This window comes from Balaenoptera ricei, chromosome 14 (genome assembly GCF_028023285.1).
Source record: "Balaenoptera ricei isolate mBalRic1 chromosome 14, mBalRic1.hap2, whole genome shotgun sequence".
In the NCBI taxonomy this organism is placed as follows: domain Eukaryota; kingdom Metazoa; phylum Chordata; class Mammalia; order Artiodactyla; family Balaenopteridae; genus Balaenoptera; species Balaenoptera ricei.
In genome coordinates, this window is record NC_082652.1 from 29,929,004 (window position 1) to 29,954,868 (window position 25,865).

Sequence of the window (25,865 nt, forward strand, 5' to 3'; positions counted from 1 at the left end):
AAATGAGAGGAATAAAGAAAACATTCAATTTTGTGGAAATCCAGTTTTGACTCCAATGCAGGGCTATTTTCAGATTGCTTTCATCCATCACCTGGAGCATGAAGCCAGCATGATCGTGAGCTAGCTTTGTACACAGGGGAGATAACATATAGAAGTTTAAGCAAATCTGCCAGAATTCCCGATAATCTGAGAGCCTGCCTCAGCCTGGATGCTTGTGAAGCCTCCTTTCTATGACCCCAAGACTTTCTTTTCCTTTCTTTCTTTTTGAAGAGTGTGTTAAAAAGCAATTTCATGAGAACAAACTCCAGGAGACATTCCAAAGCAAGCTCTACCTTTATAAATCCAATGAAGGTTTATGAGCTGTAAAGTTTGCACTACTTAAAAAAAAAAAAAAAAGGAATCGAGACATTGCAATTTCGTAAGTCTGATCCTAAAACCACTCCGGCAGAAAGGAAGGCGAGGCCCTCATGCTAAAAGCAAGCAAGCATCATTTTTAACTCCTGAAAACTGCTGGAGGGCCAATGCCAGCTCACAGCACCAAGTCACCTGACAGAACCTTGCTTTTCTTGCTCTGAAAGTGGCTGGAATCTGGTGTCTCTGCAGAGACTTCCCAGGTGTCTCCAAGGAGACCAACTCGGGCTAATGTGTGGAAGAGGAAGTTTCTAAGGTACCGTTTTATTTATTTATTTATTTTAACATCTTTATTGGAGTATAATTGCTTTACAATGGTGTACCGTTTTAAATGAATCACTTCCCATTAGGACATACTGCCAACCCTGTCCTCAAAAGTGATAGGAAAGTAGCGAGTCCTGGGACTGGAATCTCCTTCCACATAGACGTGGGTTGAAAGCTTCACGGGCAGTTGACTGTGACTCCATGTGACCCCCCCCCCTTCACCTCCCAATTTAACACAGTCTCTTCCTTTCTTTTACCTCTTAAAACTCGCTGTAATTTTTAATCACTTCGCTGTCTTTGTTGCTTCTCTTCAGCTCTAGATCGTAAACTGCTGACGGGCACAGACGCTGGACGCTGTGCTTCCGGGTTTATATTCAGGGCCTGAAATAACACTCAGCTGTAGTAGCTGCTCCGTCCACATTTCCCAGACGCTGAATAAATTAATGAAGTGCGGTTACTAAGATTCTTTTAAAAAGTTATGCTTATGGTATGTTGAGTGCTTTGAAATGGTTTTTATAGGCAAAAATGGTCAACTGTCATCAATTTCATAAGGTTCAACTTGTAAATTAATGTGATTTTTGTGGGACATTTCTAGTTATAAGTCTTGAAAGACATAAACATGTCCATCATCTTGCTACTTCTTTATTTAAGGAGATATCTTAGCGTTTGCAAAGGGGTAGCCATACACAGCCTAAGCGTCCAATCCGGAAGAACTGGCTCATGAATCAGTGTGCATCCCTGTGCTGGAAAGCTTGGTGACCACCCAAAATTGTGCTGCTTAAGAGAATACATTGATAAGACACATTTTACTGCATGAAGTTAAGAAAGGAAGTCCATTCCATAACAATGTGTGTGATTTCCCAGGCCCTGCCACTCAGAACAAAAAGAAGTCCCAAAGGATATTTACCAATGGATTAACAGTGGTTAGTTTCTGGATGGTGGGATTACTCATGATTCAGATGAATGTACATTAGTTGTGGAGTAAGGAAAAATCCTTTGCAGGTATTACTTTCTAGAACCTATTAAAATTATAGATAGATATATGTTTAATAGTTAAATGACAGAAAAATAGGGAAGAGGGAGAGTAGAACTATAATGCTACGTGTTGAGATCTACGTGTCAGACCCTACAAATCACAAGCAACTAGTATTTAGTTCTGTTACATCCCAGAGTTCCTAATCTTAAGACTGAAGTCTAGAGTAGTGAATATGAAGTTTTATAATTTAAAATAAGGTAGTCTTTCTTTATTTTAAACTAAAAGGGTTGAGAAAAATCCAGCGAAACATCGCTGGTGTCCCACTATGGGGCTTTTGGGCAAACAACAGGAGGGAGATTCCCTATAGGGATAGCCAACACCTCTTTCTTTGAACTTAAGTGCTCTTTCTAAGAGAATTATATTAAAATCTTATCTTTAATCGCTCCCTAGATATTTGTTTTCTAAAAACGATTTGAGAGTTATAACTTTATTGTTGTCCAAGTATAGAGAGAACCTCAAAAAGCAGAGGTGATCAGGTGATGTGGGCCCATCCATAACAATGTCACGGGCAGACACTCGACCAGCACCACCAGGGCCTCCTTTGCCCCCAGCTAAGAACCCACAGGAACTTGTAAGCCCGAGATCTCCTCTTGGCAAACGTATACACTCTTAACGCTCCATCCATTCACCAAATTGTGTTTAATTCCATTAAAATCCAAAGAAGAGCTTTAAAAATCTATGGGTGGTATATAAAATAGATAACCAATAAGGACCTACAGTCTGGGAACTATACTCTGTATTTTGTAATAACCTATAAGGGAAAAGAATCTGAAAAAGAATACATATATATATATATATATATATATATATATGTATATGCGTATATAACTGAATCACTGTGCTGTACACCTGAAACTAAATGATATTGTAAATCAACTACACTTCAATAAAATAATCTGTGGGCGGGAACAGCAGCCGCTTCTATTCTGAGGGCTGGTTGCAAACGGGGCCAAGAGAAGGGTAGGGGCCCTCACCTCTCCCAACCTGCCAAGGACCCTCTTCTTCCCGGACCCTCAAAGGTAAGATGCGATGTGTGGGCCCCATCCCTTGCCTGTGTCTTGTTTGAAATGGTCCCCAAATGTGAAACTTCTGAAATGCAAAATGATGGTTCACAGTGAGCATTTAGGAAGAGCTGTCCCTTCTTTTGTTCAAACTTTCCAGTCTTCCTTGAAGGTACAGGAAACGGTGTAGGAATCTGGTCAAAATCACTCAGAATTTCTTTGCATCTGGGATGATTCTGCGCCATTTGGGAATCACTTCAGTGAAGACAGGATGGGGAGGGGGGGTGTCCGCATCACACCGACGAGGGTGCCAGCATTACCTGTGAGCGTTCCCAGTCCCTATCACACCGTTTTCTGGTTTCTTCTGTGGAGCTCCACATTTCAGTGGGGCGCTCAGACGAGATGCTCCAGTTTATCACATAAACAAGAATATTTTCTGTGGCTCTGCCTTACGCTGTAGCTGTGGTAAATGCCGAGAGTGTTTACATAAAGCCAGATGCATGGGTACCTTTTCAACAGCAGTTGGGAGGCCACAGTTAGCCAAAGCCTCAGCAAAGTTCTGTAAATCTTTTTGAGTCAGCACAAAGACAAACCAAGACTTTTTTTTTCTCTCTTTCCATTAATGCATCCAAATTAAACCATTAAGCAGGGATGAAGGTGAAGTGCTGTAAGTTTCGCGCAGATAGGAAGGGGCCACGTTTAGCCCTGAGACGTCGGGACCAGACTTGTATCGCCTTGCATCCCAAATGCTTCCCGGCTGTTTCCTCCACTTTGAACTACAACCCCGAGAAGAGACGTTCTGGCCTGTGTAATGCAGATGCCCCCATAGGACGGTGGCCCCGAATCTCTTAAGGTCACTAAGAAACAAGGGGATCTCTTGGCTGTTGTCATGCCGGCTCCATGCACCAGGATGTGATGGCGTTGAGACCATCCACTGACTAAATCACCTGCTCCGTGTTCATCACATTTGTTCATTTACAGTACCCCCTTTTCATTGTTTATGTATAGCGTTTGGCCCCAGGCATGGGTTAAGAACTCGGGATTGAAAAACTAGAACTCTGACTCCTTCCCCTCTCAAGGGGAGTGAGGAGGTCATGTGAGGCAGAGGAATCAGGACACAGGGGACTAAGTGGGTGTGTCCATCTCATTCCCCGAGACTTCACGGGCAGTGACATTCCACGCGGCCCCTGCGCAGCAGCCTGGGCCTCTGCTTCTGTTTCTGTAAGGTTGCTGTCTGTGACCTCAGGCTCTGACAACTCGCCTTTGTCACCCTGCACCCCCGAACCAGAACTCACCATCCTCTGCTTTGTAGACTTTGCGCTTTACTTGCAAGTCCTCCTCTCCCTTTCTGTCGAATGGAAACACTGATGTTTGTCTCAAAGCCCAAGGCCTGGGGGGATCCTGTTCCCTTTCCTAACCATCTGTGTTAGAGCCCCACTCCCTCCCGAGGGAGGTCACCTCCCAGGGGCTGCTTTAGGGACCGAGCCTCCGCGGCAAGGCAGGGCATTGTGAATAAGGAGGGGTTTCTGAACGTCTGACTCCCCCAGACTAAATATAATACATTAATCCATGTCTAAGTTCTTCAGGGGAATTGGTCGCCTGCCCTCATCAGAAACATTTTATTCCCCTAAAAATGCAGTTTTTATATCTACAATTTGACCTAAAGCAGAGAGAAGACACAATAAAGTGAAGGAAGCCTGTCTGCTAGCGTTATCAGCACCCAGGAAAGCTTCTGTCTGCAACATACAGCGTCCGTCTGGACTCCTGGAAAAGCACAGCGAGAGGGGAATTCTGTCATGTGTCCAAGAAAGCTTTACCCTTCATGTCAGGTGCCACTAAATACTTCACATTTGAAAATACTATATAGAGAGCAACTTTTTAAGTCTGGTATTTGCTGCATCTTTCAAAGCGTATTGATGGCTTTTCAACTGCTTCAGATTTCAAGCTCAGGGACTCTGCTCTGTGCCAGAAGATTAGTCAGATGTTCTTGTATGTGCCTGTAATGTTCACAGTATTTATCAGTAAAAAGCATGATTCTGGAGAAAAGGCTTGGCTGTCCCAGAACTGTTACGTCAGCCTCTCTCCATGGCCTGGGGGGGAGCGAGGGGACCACCGCCTCCCACCGTCTGCGGCCTGGAAACTCCCCCATAAGTCTCCCCGTCTGACCAAATTCAGGATTCTGTGTGGAGAGCAAAGTCCCCCACAGATGCTTTTTGGGGCCAAGAACTCAAGTTTCAAAGAGTCTCGGTCCAAAAAAGTAAAGAAGAGAAAAGAAAATCCTGACTCCTGAGAGGGTTGAAGGTGAATCCGATAACAATACTGGGAAACGTGACCCGGTCCTGGGAGTCGACGGAGGATGCTCAGATGAGACGTCCAGGAAGCGTGCGGCCTGCCTCCTCCGCTGCGTGTGACCCGGGGACGGATGCAGGCCTGCGGTCCCCGTGCCCGAGGCTGCACGGCGAACTCGGCAGTGACATTTTCATTTGTTCTTCCTCAGAAGCAGGGTGTGGGTGAGGGCTTTGCTTCAGACTGCACAGGGACTTGGTTGTTTCCAGTAAAACCTCAGGAAAAGCAAGGTGCACACCTCTGGTGACGGGAATTTGTAGTTAGTGTAAAGGAAGCCACAGCCCGGGCAAGGAACCGCGATGCCGTGATAGATGCCCGAGGAAGCACCAAAGTGAAGCCCTCATCCCAGGAGACAGGGCCTCCTCCACCGAAATACTGGCCCAAGTGCTAGAGATAATGGCCAGTGAGAAAACCAAATCGGTTTTCTTCCTCCTTCTCTCAAAAGAATGTAACTACATTTTTCTTGGAGAAAAGACAGTTGTTTGTTAAGACACCTCGTTGGCCAACCTTGCGTTTCATCATTGCTGCCCTCGCTTTGTGTATGTGTGTGTGTGTGTGTGTGGCCTCCGCGTGAGGACGCTGCTCTTTCAGCTTCTGCAGAAATGACAGGGTCCCCAATGTGCGATTCACATTCTCGTGTGTATTTTTAAGGGACAACCTCATAAACACCAATCTGAATACTTTTATAAGCTTGTGAAGCTCTTTCTGAAGGACTTAGTTTAAATGAAATTAGTTATGGGTTTAACCTAAATATGCATCTATGCCCTTCCCCTAAGATAATTTTAGGAGGGTTTTGGCAAATATACACTAAACGGGAAAGCATATAATGCAACATGGATTAACTGAAACAAAGCACAAGATATAATGATGCTCCAAATTAAAAAGAGAAAAGATGCTAAAGTTTATTCCTGTACCTTGTAGTGTGTGCATGTGTCTGAGTGTGTGAGTGTGAGTGTGTAGGGATGAGCGATGGAGAGGGGAAATCGGCTGTGGTGTCCTGCACAGTTGATGCTCTCAGCTCCTAGGCGCAGCCTTGTTCATGTAAAGCACTGGTTGAGAAGCTGGTTGGGGGCCTTATATCAGCAGCGGCTACCAGTATATACCGCCTAGTTTGTGCCGGACACTGTGCAGATGCTCTGAATACACGTCCTCGTTGTATTTGTGTGAAGACGGCTTCAATCCTCATTTCAGAGATGCCTCAACTAAGCTGCAGACCTGGAGCTGGCCGTCGTGACATCACACATCATGACATCATAGCTGGGCATGACAAGCCGTGGGGTAGGGGGTCAGGGCCAAAGTTAATTTTGCTGCAAAAGCTGAGTTCTTGCCATCTGTCCTGCTGAAATTTGGGGTGCTTCATTTTTGGTTTTCAGAGAAAACTGACACCCTGCAATAGAGGAAAATTAGCACCAGTGGTGTAATCTATTTGAAGTATGTGAAATCACAAGCTAGCTTAAGAAAGGATAAAAGTTGTGTATCATCGACTCTGAAATGTAAAATTTTATATTTGAGGCCTAGAAAGTACACGTGCGTTACACATTAGCTTATGAAGAAGTGGTGACATAACACCCTCATTAGGGACAGCCTCTGACTTGGTCTCCTGCTAAAATCAGGCCCCCATCTAAGGGGCCGTTTGTGAGCTGTCAGACACTGTGCCCCACCTGTATCCCCAAAGCTGAGCACCGCCCTAGGTGGACTGCAGACTGCCGATTTTAACACTTTCTGGTGATTTCCCACTTATTCAGTGATTTTCCTATAGGTCTTTACCTCATTAAATTTCTATCTCCAACCATATCATGAAGATCATATAAGAATGAGCAGGATGGAATCTCAGTTAGCTCATTGCTTTTTATCAAAAATCTAATTTTAGTGTCACATACTATTCCACTGTATATTATCAGTGTATATAAACATTTTCTAATTATTGTGTATTTAGTCCATTTCCAGCACTCAGGATGGGTAGTTGCCAGGGATTTTCAGACCCCAACTATTCCTATAATTTTTCCTATAACTGATGAGGACTATGTGTCCCCAAAAGACACTGGGCCACAGAGGGGTGGTTCCCTTCTTCCCTGCCCATCACTCTCCACACATCCATCCCACCCCACACACATCCAAACACAAACACAAATATACTTGCATGCTTAGGCAAACACAAATACACACGCAAACTCTTGGACTGGGGGTGGAAAGGTGTTGAAGGCAGGAGGGCAGGGGAAGGTGGGGATGATGATCGTGATGATGATGATGGTGATGATGACGATGGTGATGGTGATGATGATGGTGGTGATGATGATGGTGGTGATGGTGTTGATGATGGTGATGGTGATGGTGATGATGATGATGGTGATGGTGATGGTGATGGTGATGATGGTGATGGTGGTGATGGTGATGATGATGGTGATGGTGATGATGGTGATGATGATGGTGATGGTGATGGTGATGATGATGGTGATGATGGTGATGATGTTGGTGATGATGATGATGGTGATGGTTATGATGGTGATGGTGATGATGGTGATGGTGATGGTGATGATGATGGTGATGATGGTGATGGTGATGATGGTGATGATGGTGATGATGATGGTGATGGTGATGATGGTGATGATGGTGATGGTGATGGTGATGATGGTGATGGTTATGATGGTGATGGTGATGATGGTGATGGTGATGGTGATGATGATGGTGGTGATGGTGATGATGATGATGGTGATGATCATGATGGTGATGGTGATGATGATGATGGTGATAATGATGGTGATGATGATGGTGGTGATGGTGATGATGGTGATGGTGGTGATGGTGATGATGATGATGGTGGTGATGGTGATGATGATGGTGATGGTGATGATGGTGATGATGGTGATGATGATGATGGTGATGATGATGATGATATTGATAATGAGGGTGATGATGTTGGGAGCAAAAGAAAGACGCATCCTTGTCAGAGAAGGTGCAGTTGCCCACTTTCTGGTTTGTATGGACTTTGTGTTTCTGAACTGGGGCTAATACACTGGGGAGAGAATAAAACATACTTTTATCTCCTTTAAGGCTGCTTTGGTTTCCATGGGAGACATACACATAGAACCCTACAAGTTGAGTTTCACTATTCAGTTAACTAGCCTACGTGTGAAAGTTTCTCTGAGATTCTGGAAAATAGATTTACTCTGTGTGTGTGTGTTTCTCTCTTCCAGTGTGTCCATAGCTATTATAGTGGGAAGTTGGTGGGAGAAGCATTACTGACTGCCAATCAGATCTAATCTTCAACCAGAAATGCTATAGCCAATAATTATGTTTAGAAATCCATTATTTGATGAGGGGTTAATTATTTAGGATTTACATTTCATTTTAGAGTAATTTGAAAGTAAGTTTTCAAAATCTTTTAGGATGTTGTTGCATCCTCCACTCATAGAAGAGAGTGTTGCATAGTTGTGAACAGGCTTGAAGATTTGTGGAGAGGCTTGTCCTAGTCTCTACAAAGAGTGAATACTGGTCATGGGTATTTTTCAGACTGACTAGTCAACTCAGATAATAGCACAAAACATGCATTATGCTCATTTAAGACCTCCTAGAGTTCAGATATATGGATATTAAAGGATTCATGAAGGTCAAAGAAACAATTTAATATTTGTTCTCACCTATTGGGAAGACAAATATGTAAATTAAAAAACTGAAAAGCTACAATGGTAGAAATCAATTAATAATGTAAACATTCATCAGTTCTATTCAGGGAAATACATGATTAAATTTTGAAATTTAATTATGAAATTTTTAATGCAAAGGGCAAATGTATTTGCTGCAGACATGCCACATTTGAGATTATTAGCCCTAATATATAAAGTGTTCTAACAAATCAATAGGACAAAGACAAACATCTAACAGACAAATGGGCAATGAACATGAATAGACAATTCAGAAAAGAAAATACTAAAATTGCATATAAACCTAAGAACATTTGTTTAATTTCATTCTTAATTATGAAAATATAAGTTCAAATAAAATGTCTTATAAAAGATAAAAAGATTCATAAAATTGAATTCAATCAAGTATATGTATTTGAATAAATTTTGAGGGTAAAAATTTTTATATCATAATTTTGCATGTGATGTATCACAATACAATAGTTCTACTTTGAGGAATTTATCTTAAAGTAGTAACTGAATAAGTGTTAAAAGATACATGTAAAAGGTGTTCAAAATATTGCTATACGTAATAGCAAAAATGTAGATATAATTTGTATAGCACCAGCAATTGATAAGGAACTTGCATTTTATTAAATTATGTAATACTCTATGTGCATTAAAATGATTACAGGTCCATATTTATTGGCACAGAAAGAGTTATGTTATATATTATTACATGATTAAAGCAATGTCATCTGGATACTGATGATCAGAGCAGGGGATAATGGACATAACAAAACAAGAGTATTAGGTAGAGGCGAAAATGATGCTTCAAAAAATATACCTGTATAGGTCTTTTAATATAAAAAGTATTAATTAAGGGATGGTAAAGATTTTTTTCCTTATCCTTATCTTTTACAGTTACTTTTAACTCACTAATGATAAATATCACCTGGGAATTAGGACTCAGAGAATTTTGCAGATCTCACCATTTCACCCAAAATGCTGAAATTGCTCCTTGTCTGGGAAAATTGCATTGCTTGGATACACATCACCCATTAGAGCAGCCATTCCTGGGGTTTGATGGCGTTCAGGTACAATTCAACACAAGAGCATCTTAACATTTGCAAAGTAAAATATCACTACTAGTCAATTGAGAAGAATCTACTTTCCTCTTAGAATTTCACATTCTGTGCAACATTCAATGTGTGGTAAAATCTTGACTCTTCGATTGGGTAGGAAAATCTTTTCCTTTAAACAGTTAAAAATAATGTCAATGAAGCTTCTGTCAGAAAGCTCATAAGTGGTAACATTTCCTGGTATTTGACTGTTTCATCACCAATTTCTGTGCCAGGTCCCATGTTCAGCTGCCTGGCAGCCCCTATGATATATGAAAATGCTGCCATTTTTATAGGAATATGCTGGCAAAAATCTACCACTCCCATGTATTATTAGTCCTTTTCTGCTAATTATTTTGGAAAAAGCAGAGGTGCAGGTCCAAGTTCAAGTGGCTGTCAATGTCTGGGACACACTTGGTGTAAAACTGTTCAATTAGGAGAAAAATCTGTGCCTCATTTGACCACCAGTTTTCCAACTGCATTATGAAACTTATAGTTGCATTTTTGTACTAGAAATTGAGCAATAAGTTGATTTTAAAATTATTGATAAAAGTAATCAATGAGGAAACATAACAAAGTGAGTAACCAATTTACAACATCAAGATAGAGATTTTTGCATGTTCAATAACGTTTATGAAAAAATGAAATTACAAACTGAATGGGAGCTGTGGAAAACCCCTTGGTGTTATAAAGACCCCAGAGTAATTTGTCTAAAAAAATACAGACGACCAGAGTCGGGCTGGGAGAACTCAGATGGCTGGTTTCAAGTAACAGTCAAAGCCCTGTGGTTTTAAACCGCGACTAAAGAAAAATTAGATGAAATAAAAAATAATCAGCCCTGCTCCATCATGTATCAGGTACATATCTATGTATATTTGTACAGACTGAGCTCCTGCTGGACGTACTGAGTGTTTAACAAAATTACCGCAGTAAGAAGCTCGCGGGTTCCAGAGGAGGGGTTTGATGACACAGCACGTCTGCTGTAGGCACTTTGTGCTTCTTAAGTTAATAGCCAGACACACAAAACTTTGTGGAGCTAAAAATGAAATATTTTGAATCTATATTATAACCAGATCGGGGCAAGAGACAAATGATAGGAAGGAGGAAAAGGAAGAAAGAAGGAGAGACAAGGACAGGACCCCCATGCTGGACAGAGCAGTGAGGAAGGGAGTTAAATAAAGCGCTGGGTCTGCAGTCCCGAATCCCCAACCCCTCAGCTTATCACCCGAAAGAGGGATAATAATGGTACTGACCTCATGGATTAAATTAGCTGATATGTATAAGTGGGCACCTGTTAAGGGGGTGAGTGTAACCCGGTTTCTTTAATTGAATTATAGTTGATTTACAATGTTGTGTTAGTTTCAGGTGTACAGCAAAGTGACTCAGTTATACATATATATATATGTATGCATTCTTTTTCAGATTCTTTGCCATTATAGGTTATTACAAGATATTGAATATAGTTCCCTGTGCTATACAGTAGAACATTGTTGATTATCTATTCTATATATAGTAGTGTGTATCTGTCAATCCCAATCTCCCAATTTATCCCTTGCCTGCCCCCCTTCCCCCCGGTAGCCATAAGTTTGTTTTCTGTGTCTGTGGATCTATTTGTTGTGTAAATAAATTCATTTGTATCATTTTTTCAGTTCCACATATAAGTGATATATTGTATTTGTCTTTCTCTTTCTGATTTACTTCACTTAGTATGATAATCTCTAGGTCCATCCATGTTGCTGCAAATGGCATTATTTTGTTTTTTTTATGGCCGAGTAATATTACATTGTATGTATATACACATATATATTACATTGTGTATCTGTCTATCTACCTATCTATCTATCTATCTCACATGTTCTTTATCCATTCACCTGTGGATGACACTTAGATTCCTTCCTTGTGTTGGCTTACATGTTTCTATTGCTATGTTAATTTGGGGGAGAACGTCCCTTCTCTTAATTTAAAATATGGTTTTAAAAGGCTGGAATTTCTTAAAAATATTTTTATTCCCACCTAAAATTTTGGTGTTCAAGGTGTTGTTAAAATCTTATTTTTCTTGTTCATATGTGGTGCTCTTCGAGATACAAATGTCAGACTTGAAACTAGACTTAGCACTGGAGGAAACAACACAGATTTTCCTCTCTTGTAACAGGAGTGGCAGGAAGGTGGGGACACCAAGAACTGCTGGGAACAGACCCTGGGATGCCATAAGCAGCCCCCTCTCCTCTTTCCTGGCTTCCCTCTGCACAGGACCCCTTTTTTCCTCTTACACAGTGTTCTCCCCGTAGCCATCATATTGGGAACATTGTCAGGGCTGGGCTCACATGACCTTGGTTCTCCGACAGGTGAGGAAAAGAGCTTCTTACCTGCCTGGGGAAGGTTCCACTTTGGCCTGACCTAGCCCATCACATGCACATCTGGTCACCTGTGACCAGGAGACAGGTGCTGCGAGGATGCCCAGATCCCCTGCCCCCATGGCCAGGGTGGGAGGTAGGATGCCTTGGGGCCCGCAGAAGCAGCTTATTGGCCGGGGCAAAGTAGTTCCCAAAGAAAGGACGTCTCCAAAACTGCTTTCTGTTGCGGAAAGATGGGAACTTAGAAGCTGCTGAGGCCAGCAGGAACATGGGATGGAAGAGGGAGGAGAGGGAGGATGGATGCACAGAGCCTGGTTCACCTTGTAAAGGAGTAGCTGTCAATGGATTCGATTCGTTCCAGGAGTAGATGCCCTACTTCTGGGCACGGCAGTTCCCACTTGGAGTGTTAGTGCTGAAGGATGTTAAGGGATATTTTGTCACCTGAGACACACATGGATGAGACACTGGAACTTGCTCTGCGGACGGAGTGACATTTAGCCCAGGGTTTGTTTCCAGCTTTTGGACTCAGTTACCCTCCCTCTGCTCCAGATGTCAGCTCTGTCATTGAGATGCCAATGCTATCAAGGGAAATTCTTATTTAATTAATTTAATTTATTTATTTATTTTAGATTTAAATTTATTTTATATTAGAGTATAGTTGATTTACAATGTTGTCTTAGTCTCAGGTGTACAGCAGTGATTTGGTTATACATATACATATATCCATTCTTTTTCAGATTCTTTTCCCATATAGGTTATTACAGAATACTGAGTAGAGTTCCTGGTGCTATACAGTAGGACCTTGTTGATTATCTATTGTATACATAGTAGTGTGTATATGTTAATCCCAAACTTCTAATTTATCCCTCCCCTCCCCTTCCCCCTTTGGTAACTAATTTTTAAAAGTGAAGAATGCAATGCATTATTTCTAACTACTTCATCTAACATTGGAAAGGAACAACCCCTCTAGTGAATTGTATCCATTTCTCTATGCTATACATTTCCCTTCTTTTCGTTGTTGCTGTCCTTTGCTTTCACCTGAAGACTGTAACATGTTCTAGACTTCATATTATAAATCTCATTTAAAAAGTGTTGAATCAAGGAAGTCTGCCAGCAACTTTGTTTTCTCTGCTTTTCTCTCTGTGTTGGACTGCTCTGGCATGGGAGAATAATATTACTTTACCATGTAAAACATGGTGAATGGCTGTAAAAGAATTCCCCTGCAACTGAATAATGGGCTGTCAAAAATATTCTTGGTGCCAAAGGATCTGGATATGTCTGTTCCATTTATTGTGTTTCTCCTTTCCCCATGACTAAGTGCTCACAAAAGACACAAAAACCCAAACCTCTAGAGTATGTGGTATTCGAGGGCAGAAACCATATTTTAATATATTCAGTCCCATACCTAATGTATTAAGATGTTTAGTAGAGGATCACCAGCAAACAATGATGCACCTATGGTATGTAAGATGCTCAAATTACTAATTAAATTGACTTCTAATGACAGGAAGGAAGTTGTGTTCCCCCATCTCCACTGTGCTTGGTTGAGTGGGTTAATAATATTTATTTTAAGGAGTACTGGAAGTCTTGACCCCAAAACTTTTACCTTGTTCTGCCTTTTTTTTTTTTTTAATTTTTATTTTTTTTAAAATTATTTATTTATTTATTTATTTATTTATTTATTTATTTATTTATTTATTTATGGCTGTGTTGGGTCTTTGTTTCTGTGTGAGGGCTTTCTCTAGTTGCGGCAAGCGGGGGCCGCTCTTCATCGTGGTGCGCGGGCCTCTCACTATTGCGGCCTCTCCTGTTGCGGAGCACAGGCTCCAGACGCACAGGCTCAGTAATTGTGGCTCACAGGCCTAGTTGCTCCGCGGCATGTGGGATCTTCCCAGACCAGGGCTCGAACCCGTGTTCCCTGCATTGGCAGGCAGATTCTCAACCACTGCGCCACCAGGGAAGCCCTGTTCTGCCCTTTTTGAATAAGTTTATTTTTCTCAGAAATATGAAAATGGAACCTATTTCTTAATTAAAGTTCTGTGTTTTAAGAGCCTGAATGTGCAGTATAGCAAAATCATTTATTTTTATTTTACCTTGATAATAAATGGAGTCTATTTAAAAAATCAATTTTAGTATGTGCTGAGAAGATCTGGGGAAAAAATGGAAATGTGGAAAAAGTTAAAAGGTGCTTTGTTTCTCAATGAAAGCAAGAGAAGTCAAGAAGAGTAGCATCTAAATGCCTCCCTACCCCGACCCTCCCCACTGGGTCTGAGCACAGACTGTCTGCTTCTCACTTGGCGTGAGGCTCTTAATCTCTCCCACCTCTGACTTTGGGCCAGACTGTTGCCAGCTGTCCTGGAGTTCAGCGTGGTTTCTGATTCAGGTTGTATATTCTTGGGCAGTGTCTTAATTGCTAGTATTCAGGGGCAGGATAACCATCGTTCAGGAATTCCTGAGATGGGGATTCTCCATTGTTTTGCATGTGACTCAGAGGACAGATGACATTCATATGGGGCCCACTCCCCTGGTTCAGGGGCCATCAGAAATTCCTGGGCTGCTTAACTAAAATTCCAGGTCTTTTCCTCCTACTTAGCAAAGCCTATTGGAATTCAACTGGGCAAGAGTAACTTCGTCCGAGGAGATAAACCTGATCTGCTTTAAATTTATGTGTGTACGCATGTGTGTGTAATTCTGATCCCAAATTTAGTCCTGCGTTATTTATAGCAATTATTTAAAACGCTCCATCATAACCGAGTAGAAGGAACCCAAGTCCCTTAGTGAAATCACCACATTCATGCTCCCTTGGGATTAGCTTAGTCCTCAGAGAGGGCCCAGGAAACTACTTTGTATAATCTCCTGTCTTTCCAGAAAGTCTATCTAATGCCTAGGAGGCACTGATTGTCCACCTGAGAATAAAGCACTGGAGGCAGAGTTCTCAAGAAAGAAACATAAGTGCCATCCTGGCTTACTGTGACTTGAGGAACAGAAGCAGGGTGGCTTTTAACTGCCTCCGGAGACCCAGTGCTGAATTCACCATTTCCTGTTTGCAAGACTAAACTGTACAGAAAGGTAGTGATTATCTGCTGCGATTATTAACGCCACTAGTACATAGCACAGCTCATGGATTTAGGGCTGGGGGGTGGGGGGGGCAGTGGTGTCTACTTGAACAGTTACTGAAATCAAGATATTGTTGCCACTGACTGAGCATCGAGAAGATGTCAAAGTGTGGGTTAGCAGAACCCTTACCTCTTATGAATGCAGACTTCTTATTGACATGGTCTTTGATAAAAATGAGCACTTTTCTTTACATAAAGTACTCAGAAAATTATTACGCTTATAATGTAAGGAAGAATTATTTCATGGAAAAATTGTAGAAAATCATTTTTATACCCAGCTATTCTTCTGTGGACTTGGATACACTAGTCGTCAAATTGTGTCACTGGAAACAGCGTTTTTACATTCAGGAGACTTCCGATTAAAATGTTCAGCTTAAAAAATACATGTAAATCCTGTGCTTCAACAATGAGGAGGTAAAGCCATGGTGTCTAGTGGACTGGAATGTCAAAGTGCCCTCTAGCTGTCCAAATGCCATGTGAAGTTAAAAGTTGAATTTTGCAGAGTGCAACTTACAATCTGCTACTATTTCATTATTTTTAACAGGAGAGTATTACGCATTTTTCTGCTTGGGACACATGTAGACTTTTAGAGAATGATTTATTGGTCTGCTCTGTTACCGGGGGCGGGGGTGGTGGTGGTGTGCACTCACCTGGGCTGGTCTCTGAAAGGCCATCTGGGGAGGCGGGGAGGGATGCCTTTGAGGAAAGACAGTCGTTCTGCTTAGATGTACAAGCAAATCTCTACCAGGCTGTGCAAAATCAGGGCAAAACTGAATCCTTGACGTGCATTAATTACATCCCTTCCTTCTGTTACAGGCTCAACCTGGGAAAAGACATTCCGACAGATCGGCTTTGAAAGGTAAGCAGGGCTTGGTTACTCATGGCCTATTTTATTTCAAGCAGTTCATTGACTATAAATTGGTGGTCTTGACACCATTACTTCAGTGACTGTGCCCTTGAGTAAGTCATCATTTTTGAGCCTCAGTTTCCTTGTAAAGTAGACCTTTGCTTTATGACATTGTTGCCTGCACACAGAGTGAAAATGTAGATTAAATGGAGCAATTTATGTGAAAATGCTTCTTCAACTGTGAAATAGTGTGAAAGGTAAATTGTAGAATTAGAGCATCACAGAAAAGAGAGTAAACTCTTTCTGATGTCATGTGTTATATTTAGTTCTACAGGTTTAGTACATAGAAATTTATACTTATATTGATATCTTTGCAATAATTAAAATTGTCCAATCTTATTAGCTCAAAGTGGAAGGCTGAGATCGTGTCACTCTTCGCTAAAAGCATTTCTACACCAGAAGAGAAAAAGCATACTCATTATAACATCAGAAAATGTGGAGGTAGGGTCAATATAGGCCTAATGGCAGCATAAAGGGCATTTAGCATCTCATAGTGAACTTGCAATGTCGATACAGCTATTGAAAGAGAGAAAAGTGATTTTTTTTTTTACTCTAAAGGTAGCTTTTGACTAGTTCTTTTCATCATATTGAAAATGTGTTTTTATGTGTATTGATCAAGCTGACAGAGTGCTTAGAGCATATAAAAGGGATAATAAAATACCTTAAAATGCATTATTTCTCCAGTAGCGAATGAGTACTGCTAGCTCATCACCAGGCTGACTGTGATAGCATTTCTGGTACCACTTTTAATTGACTCAAAGGTTTATTTATTTCTCTCTGTGCCCTTACATCCTGTCAACACTGTCACTGTTGATCTCCCAGTGAGTTCCCACAGGTAGTCCTTGAGGTTATCGGAGGAGGTTGGCTTGGGATGGGCAGATCTCATGGATCAACTTAAAGGCTGGAATATCATGTGCAGCTTCACCTTGTGTGAAACCTTTCCCAAAAGCATCTTTCTCTTGATTCTTCTTTTGTGTTCCGAAAAATGTCAATGATAACCAAAGAGGAGAGAATAGCAAATTGAACATCAGTTTTCTGTTGCGCAGCTTCAAGGACACTTTGCCATACTTGCTTTGCCCATTTTTAGGGGGGAGGGGGCTAAAATATTGTAAAGAAAATCTCAGATATCATGTCAGTTCATCCCTACTTAAGTCAGTATACGTCTCTGAAAAAATGGATGTTTTCTTTCAGAATCATGATGCCGCAGTGGTACCAAATACAAATACCAGTAAGTCCTTAGCACAATATAATACCCAGTCAATGTTTACATTTCCTGATCATCTCAAAAATGTCACCTTACAGATGCTGGTTTGAATCAGCGTGCTCCTAAAGCCCACACATTCCATTTAAATTTTTTCAGTTTTAAAAAGTTAAAAAAATATTTTTGACTGAGTTATAATTAACATACAATATATTAGTTTCGGGTGTACAACATAATGATTCGATATTTTTATACATCATGAAGTGGTCACCACCATAAGGCCAGTTACTGCGGTCACCACACATTCTGTTCTGTTGTCACATCTCAAGCCTCTGTGTTGGGATCATGTCCCCTGATTCCCTCCCATCTTCGTTGGGTTTCTCTTCACTTTCCTGGCTTCCAAGGAAACCAGCTCAGCTGTCTTGTAGAACCGCTGTCTTGTCTGGATGTGTCTGTTTGTGGCATTGTTTACCTTGTCATTCTACCCTCTGTTTCATGTAAACTCAAATCGCTCCCTTTCTGCCATTGGGGGCAAATTCATGTTGACTTCTTGTCCTTTGATGCAGGCCACCTGGACCTTTATCGTTTCTGTCCTTCTAGCATAGCTGGAGTTATCAAGCCCACCCAGTATTCTGGACCTGGAGTCAGCCATTTATCCCAAGGGTGCACACTGAGGCAGTTCCCAGCCTTTGGCTCTTAGCAAAACACCTTGAAATGAATAACCTTGTGCACACTTGTATTTTTGCCAGATATCCGAGGGATAGGTTCCCAAGTACAATCAAAGAATAAGTTTTTATGGAATTTTGCTAAACATTGCCAAGTTTCTCTCCTTAAAATTTCTGCAGTTTGCACCCCCCGCCAGCAATGGATGAGAGCAGTTGTTTCCCCAGAGCCTTGCCAACAGAACACGCTGTCGAACTTGAGATTTTTTTGCCAATCTGTTAGGTGAGAAATGGTATCTCAGTGTCCTTTTAATCTGCATTTATCCTGAGTCATTTTTCTGTAGAGCAAAGTGCAGGCTGAGATTCTTTGCTGTCTCCTGAGTGAAGCACTCAAGGCAAGAGCTTCTTCCAAGATGGTTAAGGATTCTTCGATCTGCAGGATTTGGCAATTGAAACATATTCTTCCCAGTTTGCATGATCTTAACCTTTTGCTTACTTGAATAATAATTTAATGAAAACAGCTGCCATGTGCCAATCATTTCCAGTCCATACAACAGCCCCACAGACCAGGGACTGGCAAACTTTTACTCTACTGGGTGGATAGGCCACATTTCAGGTTCTTCTGTTGTAGCAGAAGGCAGCCACAGACAATAAGCATGGCTGTGTTCCGAAAAAACTTTATTTATAAAAACAGGAAGCTGGCAGGATTGGCTACTGGCCATCCTTTGTGACCCACACTGTAGACTGTGGGCCCCATCTCACAGGGAAAGAAACTGGAAGAAAATCAAGTAGCTACCCAGAGAGTCATAGCCACGCATATTGACCTGCATTCAAGTGAAGGTCTGCCTGGCTTTCTACACCCAACCACACTGAATGCTTGAATTATAGCTTTCTTTGGTTTTGTGTTGTTTTATTTTTCTTATCCCTGTAGCTCTGGGGACGTAATCTTTAGTCTCAAGTCTTTTCCGCTGTTCTCATTTTATGAACATTTTGAAGAAAGCCAGACAGTAAAATTTCCATATTATAATGCCTCTCTAAAATGGGTATGCTTCCAAATAGATGTACAAATAAAAATATATATATATATATTTTTTTTTTTAAATTTATTTATTTATTTATTTTTATTTTTGGATGTGTTGGGTCTTCGTTTCTGTGCGAGGGCTTTCTCTAGTTGCGGCAAGCGGGGGCCACTCTTCATCGCGATGCGCGGGCCTCTCACTCTCGGGGCCTCTCTTGTTGCGGAGCACAGGCTCCAGACGCGCAGGCTCAGTAATTGTGGCTCACGGGCCTAGTTGCTCCGCGGCATGTGGGATCTTCCCAGACCAGGGCTCGAACCCGTGTTCCCTGCATTGGCAGGCAGACTCTCAACCACTGCGCCACAAGGGAAGCCCCAGTAAAAATATTTTTAAGGATATGCTGTAGTTTTGAACTGTAGTCTTAGTTTAGAGATTATCCCTGTTTTTAGATGTTATCTTAAAATGTCATCCTGTGTTTTCCCATGTTGTCCAGTGTTGCCTCATTTAAGGGCAGGGGAACCGTCTCTGCACTGCATCAAGTGTCTTAAAATACAGAGCAGATATTGATCTATGGGGTTGTTGTGCATTTACAGTTGCAAAGACCATGTCAAGCAGTGCTGTTAAATATGGCCTTGCTTGATTTCTTCTCAAATTTAACCTTGTCTTTCTCTTAAAGGGAATTCCAATTATATCCTAAATGAAGCTATCTGCTTCTTTAGAGCCATTGTAAGAGATATTGATCCTTTCAGCACTATGTCCTTTGAAGTTTGCCCATCAGTCTGTTGGCTAGCTGAGTATTTTAAAGTGGTCACATCTAAAACAAAAGTGACTGAGTCAGCTAAACCTCAAAGCTTTCTCCAAGAAAAAGAAAGCAAAGATGTCCTCTGCTGTACATTTTGTAATCCAAGGGAAGATCTAGGGATTGAGCCTGCCTGTAACACTTACGATGAGACAGTGTGCAGCCCTTTCCTTCCCAGAAACCGTGCCATTATATATACCGTCTCAGAATAAATACACATTGTCACAGTTTATATGGCTGAATTCATGATAATGTGTTATGTTCACCTTGCAAACAGTTGCTCTCTGTGGGCGATATCAGGAGTTTATTTTTCGATTTCATCAGAGGAGTGCTCGTGACATAGGAAGGATATAGGTTCCTGTAACTTGGGTTAGGGTTAGGGCTAGGGCTAGGGCTAGAGTTAGGGTATAGGATACAGGTCCCTATAACTTTGGTTAAGGTTAGGGTTAGGGCTCGGGTTAGGATATAGGATATAGGTTCCTATATAACTTCGGTGCCACTCCCAAAACCCCCTTCCACTCCCAAGACCCCCTTCCACACCTGGTCCTAGATATTGCTATCTGCATAACAAAAGAAGACTCAGTTGTTTTGTTTTTGTTCTCATTATGGAGAAAAATATCTGTGCCTAACATTTTTTATTTCATTCAGAAAGCTCACGTTTCCGTGCAGATTTTCTAAACTTTTGATTATAAATATTTCCAAAGCATAAGTCACTCACTCATCGAGGTAATGGTGATGCAGGTGGGCCTGGCCCTGGCCCTGCACTGATACTCTGCAAATTCTAAGCAAGCGTATCAGCCAGGGAGTGTCCCAGATTCCCCGTGGCTTCTTACAACAAATGCTTCTTTCTCGTTTGTGCAAAATCTGAGGAGGAGGCAGACAGCTTCGTGGGGAGGTTGCCTGTGCAAGGTGTGTCACTGTTTGGCTTCAGTCTGTGACACCTCTGTCTTGACATGATATTTCTGAGTTTGCTTAAGCATGGAAGCAGAACTTGGGGAATTGCGCACTGGATTTTAAGTGTTTCCGCCTGGAAGTTGGATCTGTCACCACAAGTCACAGTTTATGGCCCAAAGCAAGTCACTGTGCTGATTTAGGGGCCAGGAGCATGTCCCTCTGCTGTGTGTGCAGGAGGGGACCGGAAGTGGAGCCACCAGAAAGCGCTAGTGTCCTCACAGGAAGCTGTGAGTGAGGTCTGCACGGGGTCTTCTCTTTCTTAAGCTACACTTTTCACTGGAGAGAAAATATTTCAGCGAGTCAGCGGGCTTGTGCACAGTAACCCGCTGACAGAAATAAGGTTCCTGCTCTCGGGGAAATCTTACCGATGCCTCTTTCAAAGTAACCATCTTCTACTGCTTTCTCACCCCTATTTACTTAAAAAGCAAGGTAGTTATTCTTCATAAATCTCTATAATCAGCCCAGCACCTCAGATTACATTAGTATTCACCCTATTGTACATGATTTTATTTGATGCTCTGCTTGGATTGTGGAATGAAATATCTTGCCCCTTCAAAGACTATGTTAAAATATAGATCTCAAAAAAAAAATAAATAAATAAAATAAAATAAAATAAAATAAAATAAAATAAAATAAAAAAATAAAAAAGTCTCCCTGAAGGCAGCCTGCTCTGATGAAACACAGTTATCCCTAGGATTTTTTCCCTGGTGTAGAGATGATTCTAGAGGCGTGGCTGTGTCTTGGTGGTGCTCGGAGGGCAGCCTCCCACTGCCTGTCTGTTGTTGGCTCCCCTACCCCACTGTCTGTTCCATGGGGAGCTCCCCGCCTCCATCAAGTTTTAGACATCATTGCTTTTGTGAAACCTTGCCTGACGGCTTGCTCTCACCTCTTCTTGTAACACTTTTCACGTGCCTCCTTGATGGTACTGGGTAAATATTACTGCAGCTGTTCTCCTGTGTTTCTCCCGCTCTGGGGCATGAAGGATGGGTCTGTCTTGATATGCCTGACACATACTTACTGATCAGACGTTTGGTGAAGAGTTGACAGAGCGCTTGATGGGGAAGCACGTGGGCAGAAGGCAGGAAACCAGGGCCCCAGCATCTTCTTATCAGTACATCGCAGCTTGTAGGAGGACGGGGCAGCCTGCAGGTCGAGCTGGCTCAGGCCTCAGAGCAGAGGGGCTTTGAGTGTGTGTGTCCCTGTGAACAGTTACTTAATTCCCTGACCTCCCCGAGTCTCCCTCCTCTCACTGCTGAGTCTCCTGCCCTGAGTTTGACACCATGATGGGATCGCAGTACCAGGGTCGAGAGCTCCATGCAGTCAGGGCCGTCCGTATCCGTCTTGTTCACTGAGGCATCTTGCACCTGACCCACCCGGGTGAGCAAAGTGAAAGATCGGATAAAGGGAGACACACGTGAGGACCCAATTCTGTGGCAGCAGAAGCAGGGAGGCTTAGCAGGTGTCTCTGCACCTGTTTCGTTGGTTTTCCCCCTTTTGTGTCTGTGGTCCCTTCAGGACACAGCAGCTACCGGTACCCAACCTCCACCTCCTCCTGGACCTTCCCCACCCACTCAGCCACCACCCTCAGGCTCCCTCCCTGTCTCCCGTCACCTCCTGTCACGAAGCCACCAGGTGTGTTCATGATCTTATGTGTACCTATGTGTCTTATTCTAGACCCTTGCTTCTGAGGGCAGGATGTGTGTCTTACTATTTTATAACCTCTAGTGCCAGCCCAGGGATTGTCAAATAATAGGCATTTAATAAATGTTTGATAAACAAATGGCCTTTTAAATAAATATTAGTGTGTCATTTCTCTGTTGGCCTCGCCCCTACTTTCAGGGATTCTGCTCTTCTTGATGTATTTTAATTTCTATTGGCCTTTTCTTTTGGAGCATGAATTAATTACTTGGGAAATGTAAGGCCAATTTTTAAATTCGTTTTTATCCTCCAGCTTTATGTATAATTCATTCACTGTGTAATTGAAATTAATGCTGTTTCTTTAGGTAATATTATGTGAAATATTGAGAAATAATGGAAAGGTAGACTCCAAGGATGGTTTTATGACATGCTTTTCTATTTGAAAACTCACATCCATGAAATGAGATGGTTAAGTGAAATCAGTTGTGATAGAAACAAAGATATTAATTTCTATAGTTTCTGCTATATTTTTCTGAAATTTTTAAGTTCCTAAGTCTATATGATAAAGTGGATAATATGAATACCTATTAATTTAAAGCAAGACAAGCATTTCTATATACTACTTCTCTGAGAAGCACATAGAAAGGAAAAAACATTAAATTCAAATCATACCATTACTATAATCTTGTGGTCTACCGAGTTAAACCAGGTAGGTCCTAGTTGGGTTGTAGTTGTGTGTTGTCATACTTGTAGCTTTTAAAATAGCAGTACTTTTGCATATAAATGCACGCAGTGCATGTCTTATGATTAAAAGATTTACCCTGTTGTTGTGGTAGCTTCCCACAAGATGAACTTCTAAATTATTTAATTTTTTCAGACTGTATATAAATATTTCTAGAAACTTTAGCAAGCTATTTGGAAATTATGATACAAAATTTTTGTCAGAATAATCTATATTCAGAAAATGACTGGAAGTAAAGGATATTTCTGTGCTTTGGTGTTTAAAATTAAGCCCAATTTATTTATTTATTCATTTACTTGAACATTTTCAAACCTCTGCTTTGTGCCCACGCCTGGGCTAGATGCAAACGTGATGGGAAGGCACTTAGATTTGTTCAAATCTCTCACACGCTGGCCTCACTCTCTGTTAAGTGCTCATCTCGTTTATGGAATTCTCACAACATTTCTAGAGTTGGATTCTGCTAGCTTATTCTGGCTAACAACCTTGTATCTCAGTGACTTAGGAGACCAGAGGTTTATTTCTTGCTCATATTAAACATCAGCTGCAAAAGCTGGATCGACTGTGGATCTTCTCCAAGCGCCTTCTTCTTTTTGGGATCCAGGCTGAACCAGGGCCTTCATTTGGTGGATGCCTTGCTTGCAACAGGGGAGAAACTGCTACAGCCACCATGGCTTTTAGAGCCTGTGCCCAGGTGGGACACAAGCCACTTCTGCTACTTTCAGGTGCCTGAGCAGGTCACGTGGCCAACTCCAAGGTCATGGTCAGAGAAGCAGGCTGTTCCTACAGGGGTGCCCTGCAGTCACACGGGAATGGCCAGGATATACAGTCTTGTTACAGGAAAGGAGAGGGTCTAGTTGGAAGAAGTCATATAATCTATGTGTGTACCATCCCCATTTTACAAATGAGCGAAGTAAAACCAGAGTGGTTAAGTATTTTATTCAAGATCACACAGCTAGTGAGTGTCAGAGGTCTGATGAGAACTTAGGTTTATGTGAGTCTGCTTCCCATTCATCTACAACCGGCCATGCCAGCACTGATGATGCTTTGGGTCCACACGTGTTTGCTGCGCCTGCATTATTATAACTATGCTGGCGGCTGGGGGGCGGGGGGATGGGGAGGTCTTGGTCTGATAGAAAATACCAACACGTAAACGTTAAAGATGATATGGTGAGTTCATGCTTCCTTTTAGTGCAATCATTAGAGGGTGTTTTTTGAGCACCTACTATGTACCAGATACCATATAACGATAGATGCACAGAAGTGGAGGAGAGCAAGGGTGGGTCAGTGTGTATGTGGGGGGTGGGATTGAGATGAAGCCTGGCTACCTAGTCGGGGGAGGGGGGAGTTGTTTGTGAAAGCTTGACCTCAGGGGCTGCCAGGCAGGCTTTTGGAGGATGGCTTCGTTGGAGTACGTCTGTCAGAGGTGGAGCGTGAGGCACAAATGAGCGTGGAAATTAAACTGAGGACAGTGAAAACGCATCGGGAAGCACTTTGCGGACAAGACCAGAAGTGTGGCTCTTACCTGGTAGTGCCGGGGAGCCTTTGAAGGATGTAACGCCTGGGGAAGATGTTGGATGTGCTTCTGGAAACATCCTGTGGGCAGCGACACAGACCAGAGGATGAGCCAGAAGATCCTCTAGAAAGCAATGGCAAGAGTTCAGAGGGCGATTACGAGTGTCTGAATTAGACAGTGACATTGAATATGAGAGAGAGGATGTGAACCAAGTGTGTTTCACGAAATACAGTCTGAAATCACAGCTTGGTGAATACTTGGACGTGGTGCGTGGGAGAAGCTGGATTATGAAACGGGTCTCGTCCAGGTGGCTGAGCCCACCCCACAGCTGCTGTCTCTCCAGCTAGTGCCTGCAGCTCTCTGCTTGTCACCCCGCGGCTTCCTCCTGCCCCTTGGAAATTCGCTCCAGCACAGGCAGTGCTGGAGGGGCCTGAGGTGAAAGGCCCAGAAGCATCAGTGAGCAGCAGAAGTCATGGGCAAGGGCTGCCGCCTCCCTGCTCAGTCCTGGGGACAACCCAAGGGCATTGCATAGGCTTCTGCAAAAGCTTCCAGGAACCCCTTATGGCAGCGACCTGTAGACAGGACACCTGTCTGGGTGTCTCTCTTCTCCATCCCTCACTGGTCACAACCTCTTGTACTTACCAGAAGGGCTTCCCAAATAAACCTCCACCCCAGGTTTGCCTTCTGAACTAAGAAACCAGTACTAAACCATCTTAACTGATACTAAACTAAAAAGCTTGGATTCCGATTTTCTCTTTGGCATTGATTTATTCTATGAAAGCCCAAAATAGCACTATTATTATTCATAATATTATTACTTTAATCAACAATTATGATTCTCTAGAAATCCTTGGCTGACAATTTTTTTGGGGGGAGAAGGGTTAGTGTCATGTCACAGATCCTTAGAGAATCTGATGAAAGTAATAGACTCGCTTTCCAGAAAAATGCACATACGCACATAAAGAAAAAAAACTTTACATGCAGGTTCAGGGGATTCAAAAGTACAACACAGTCCCTGAACCCCACTTTCAAAGCTTTGTTTAGATGAAGACATCGTTGTGTTTCTTTCTCAAATTGTAAAATCGGCAAATGTTCATTCCCATCCCTCAATTTCCCAGAAGCAGGGGTGCAGCAAGAGTTAAACTTAGGTCCCAGAATCACACA

The 25,865-nt window shown here is 42.2% G+C and overlaps 1 protein-coding gene across 1 annotated transcript in view; it reads left to right on the forward strand.

Annotated features, from left to right (window-relative positions):
* The window catches only part of PIEZO2 (piezo type mechanosensitive ion channel component 2), a 345,750-nt gene that overhangs the window by 152,405 nt on the left and 167,480 nt on the right, over positions 1–25,865 (forward strand). Inside the window, exon 4 of the mRNA XM_059894050.1 lies at positions 16,086–16,128. Within this exon, the coding sequence (XP_059750033.1) occupies positions 16,086–16,128 (43 nt within the window). The remainder of the gene's footprint in view (positions 1–16,085; positions 16,129–25,865) is intronic.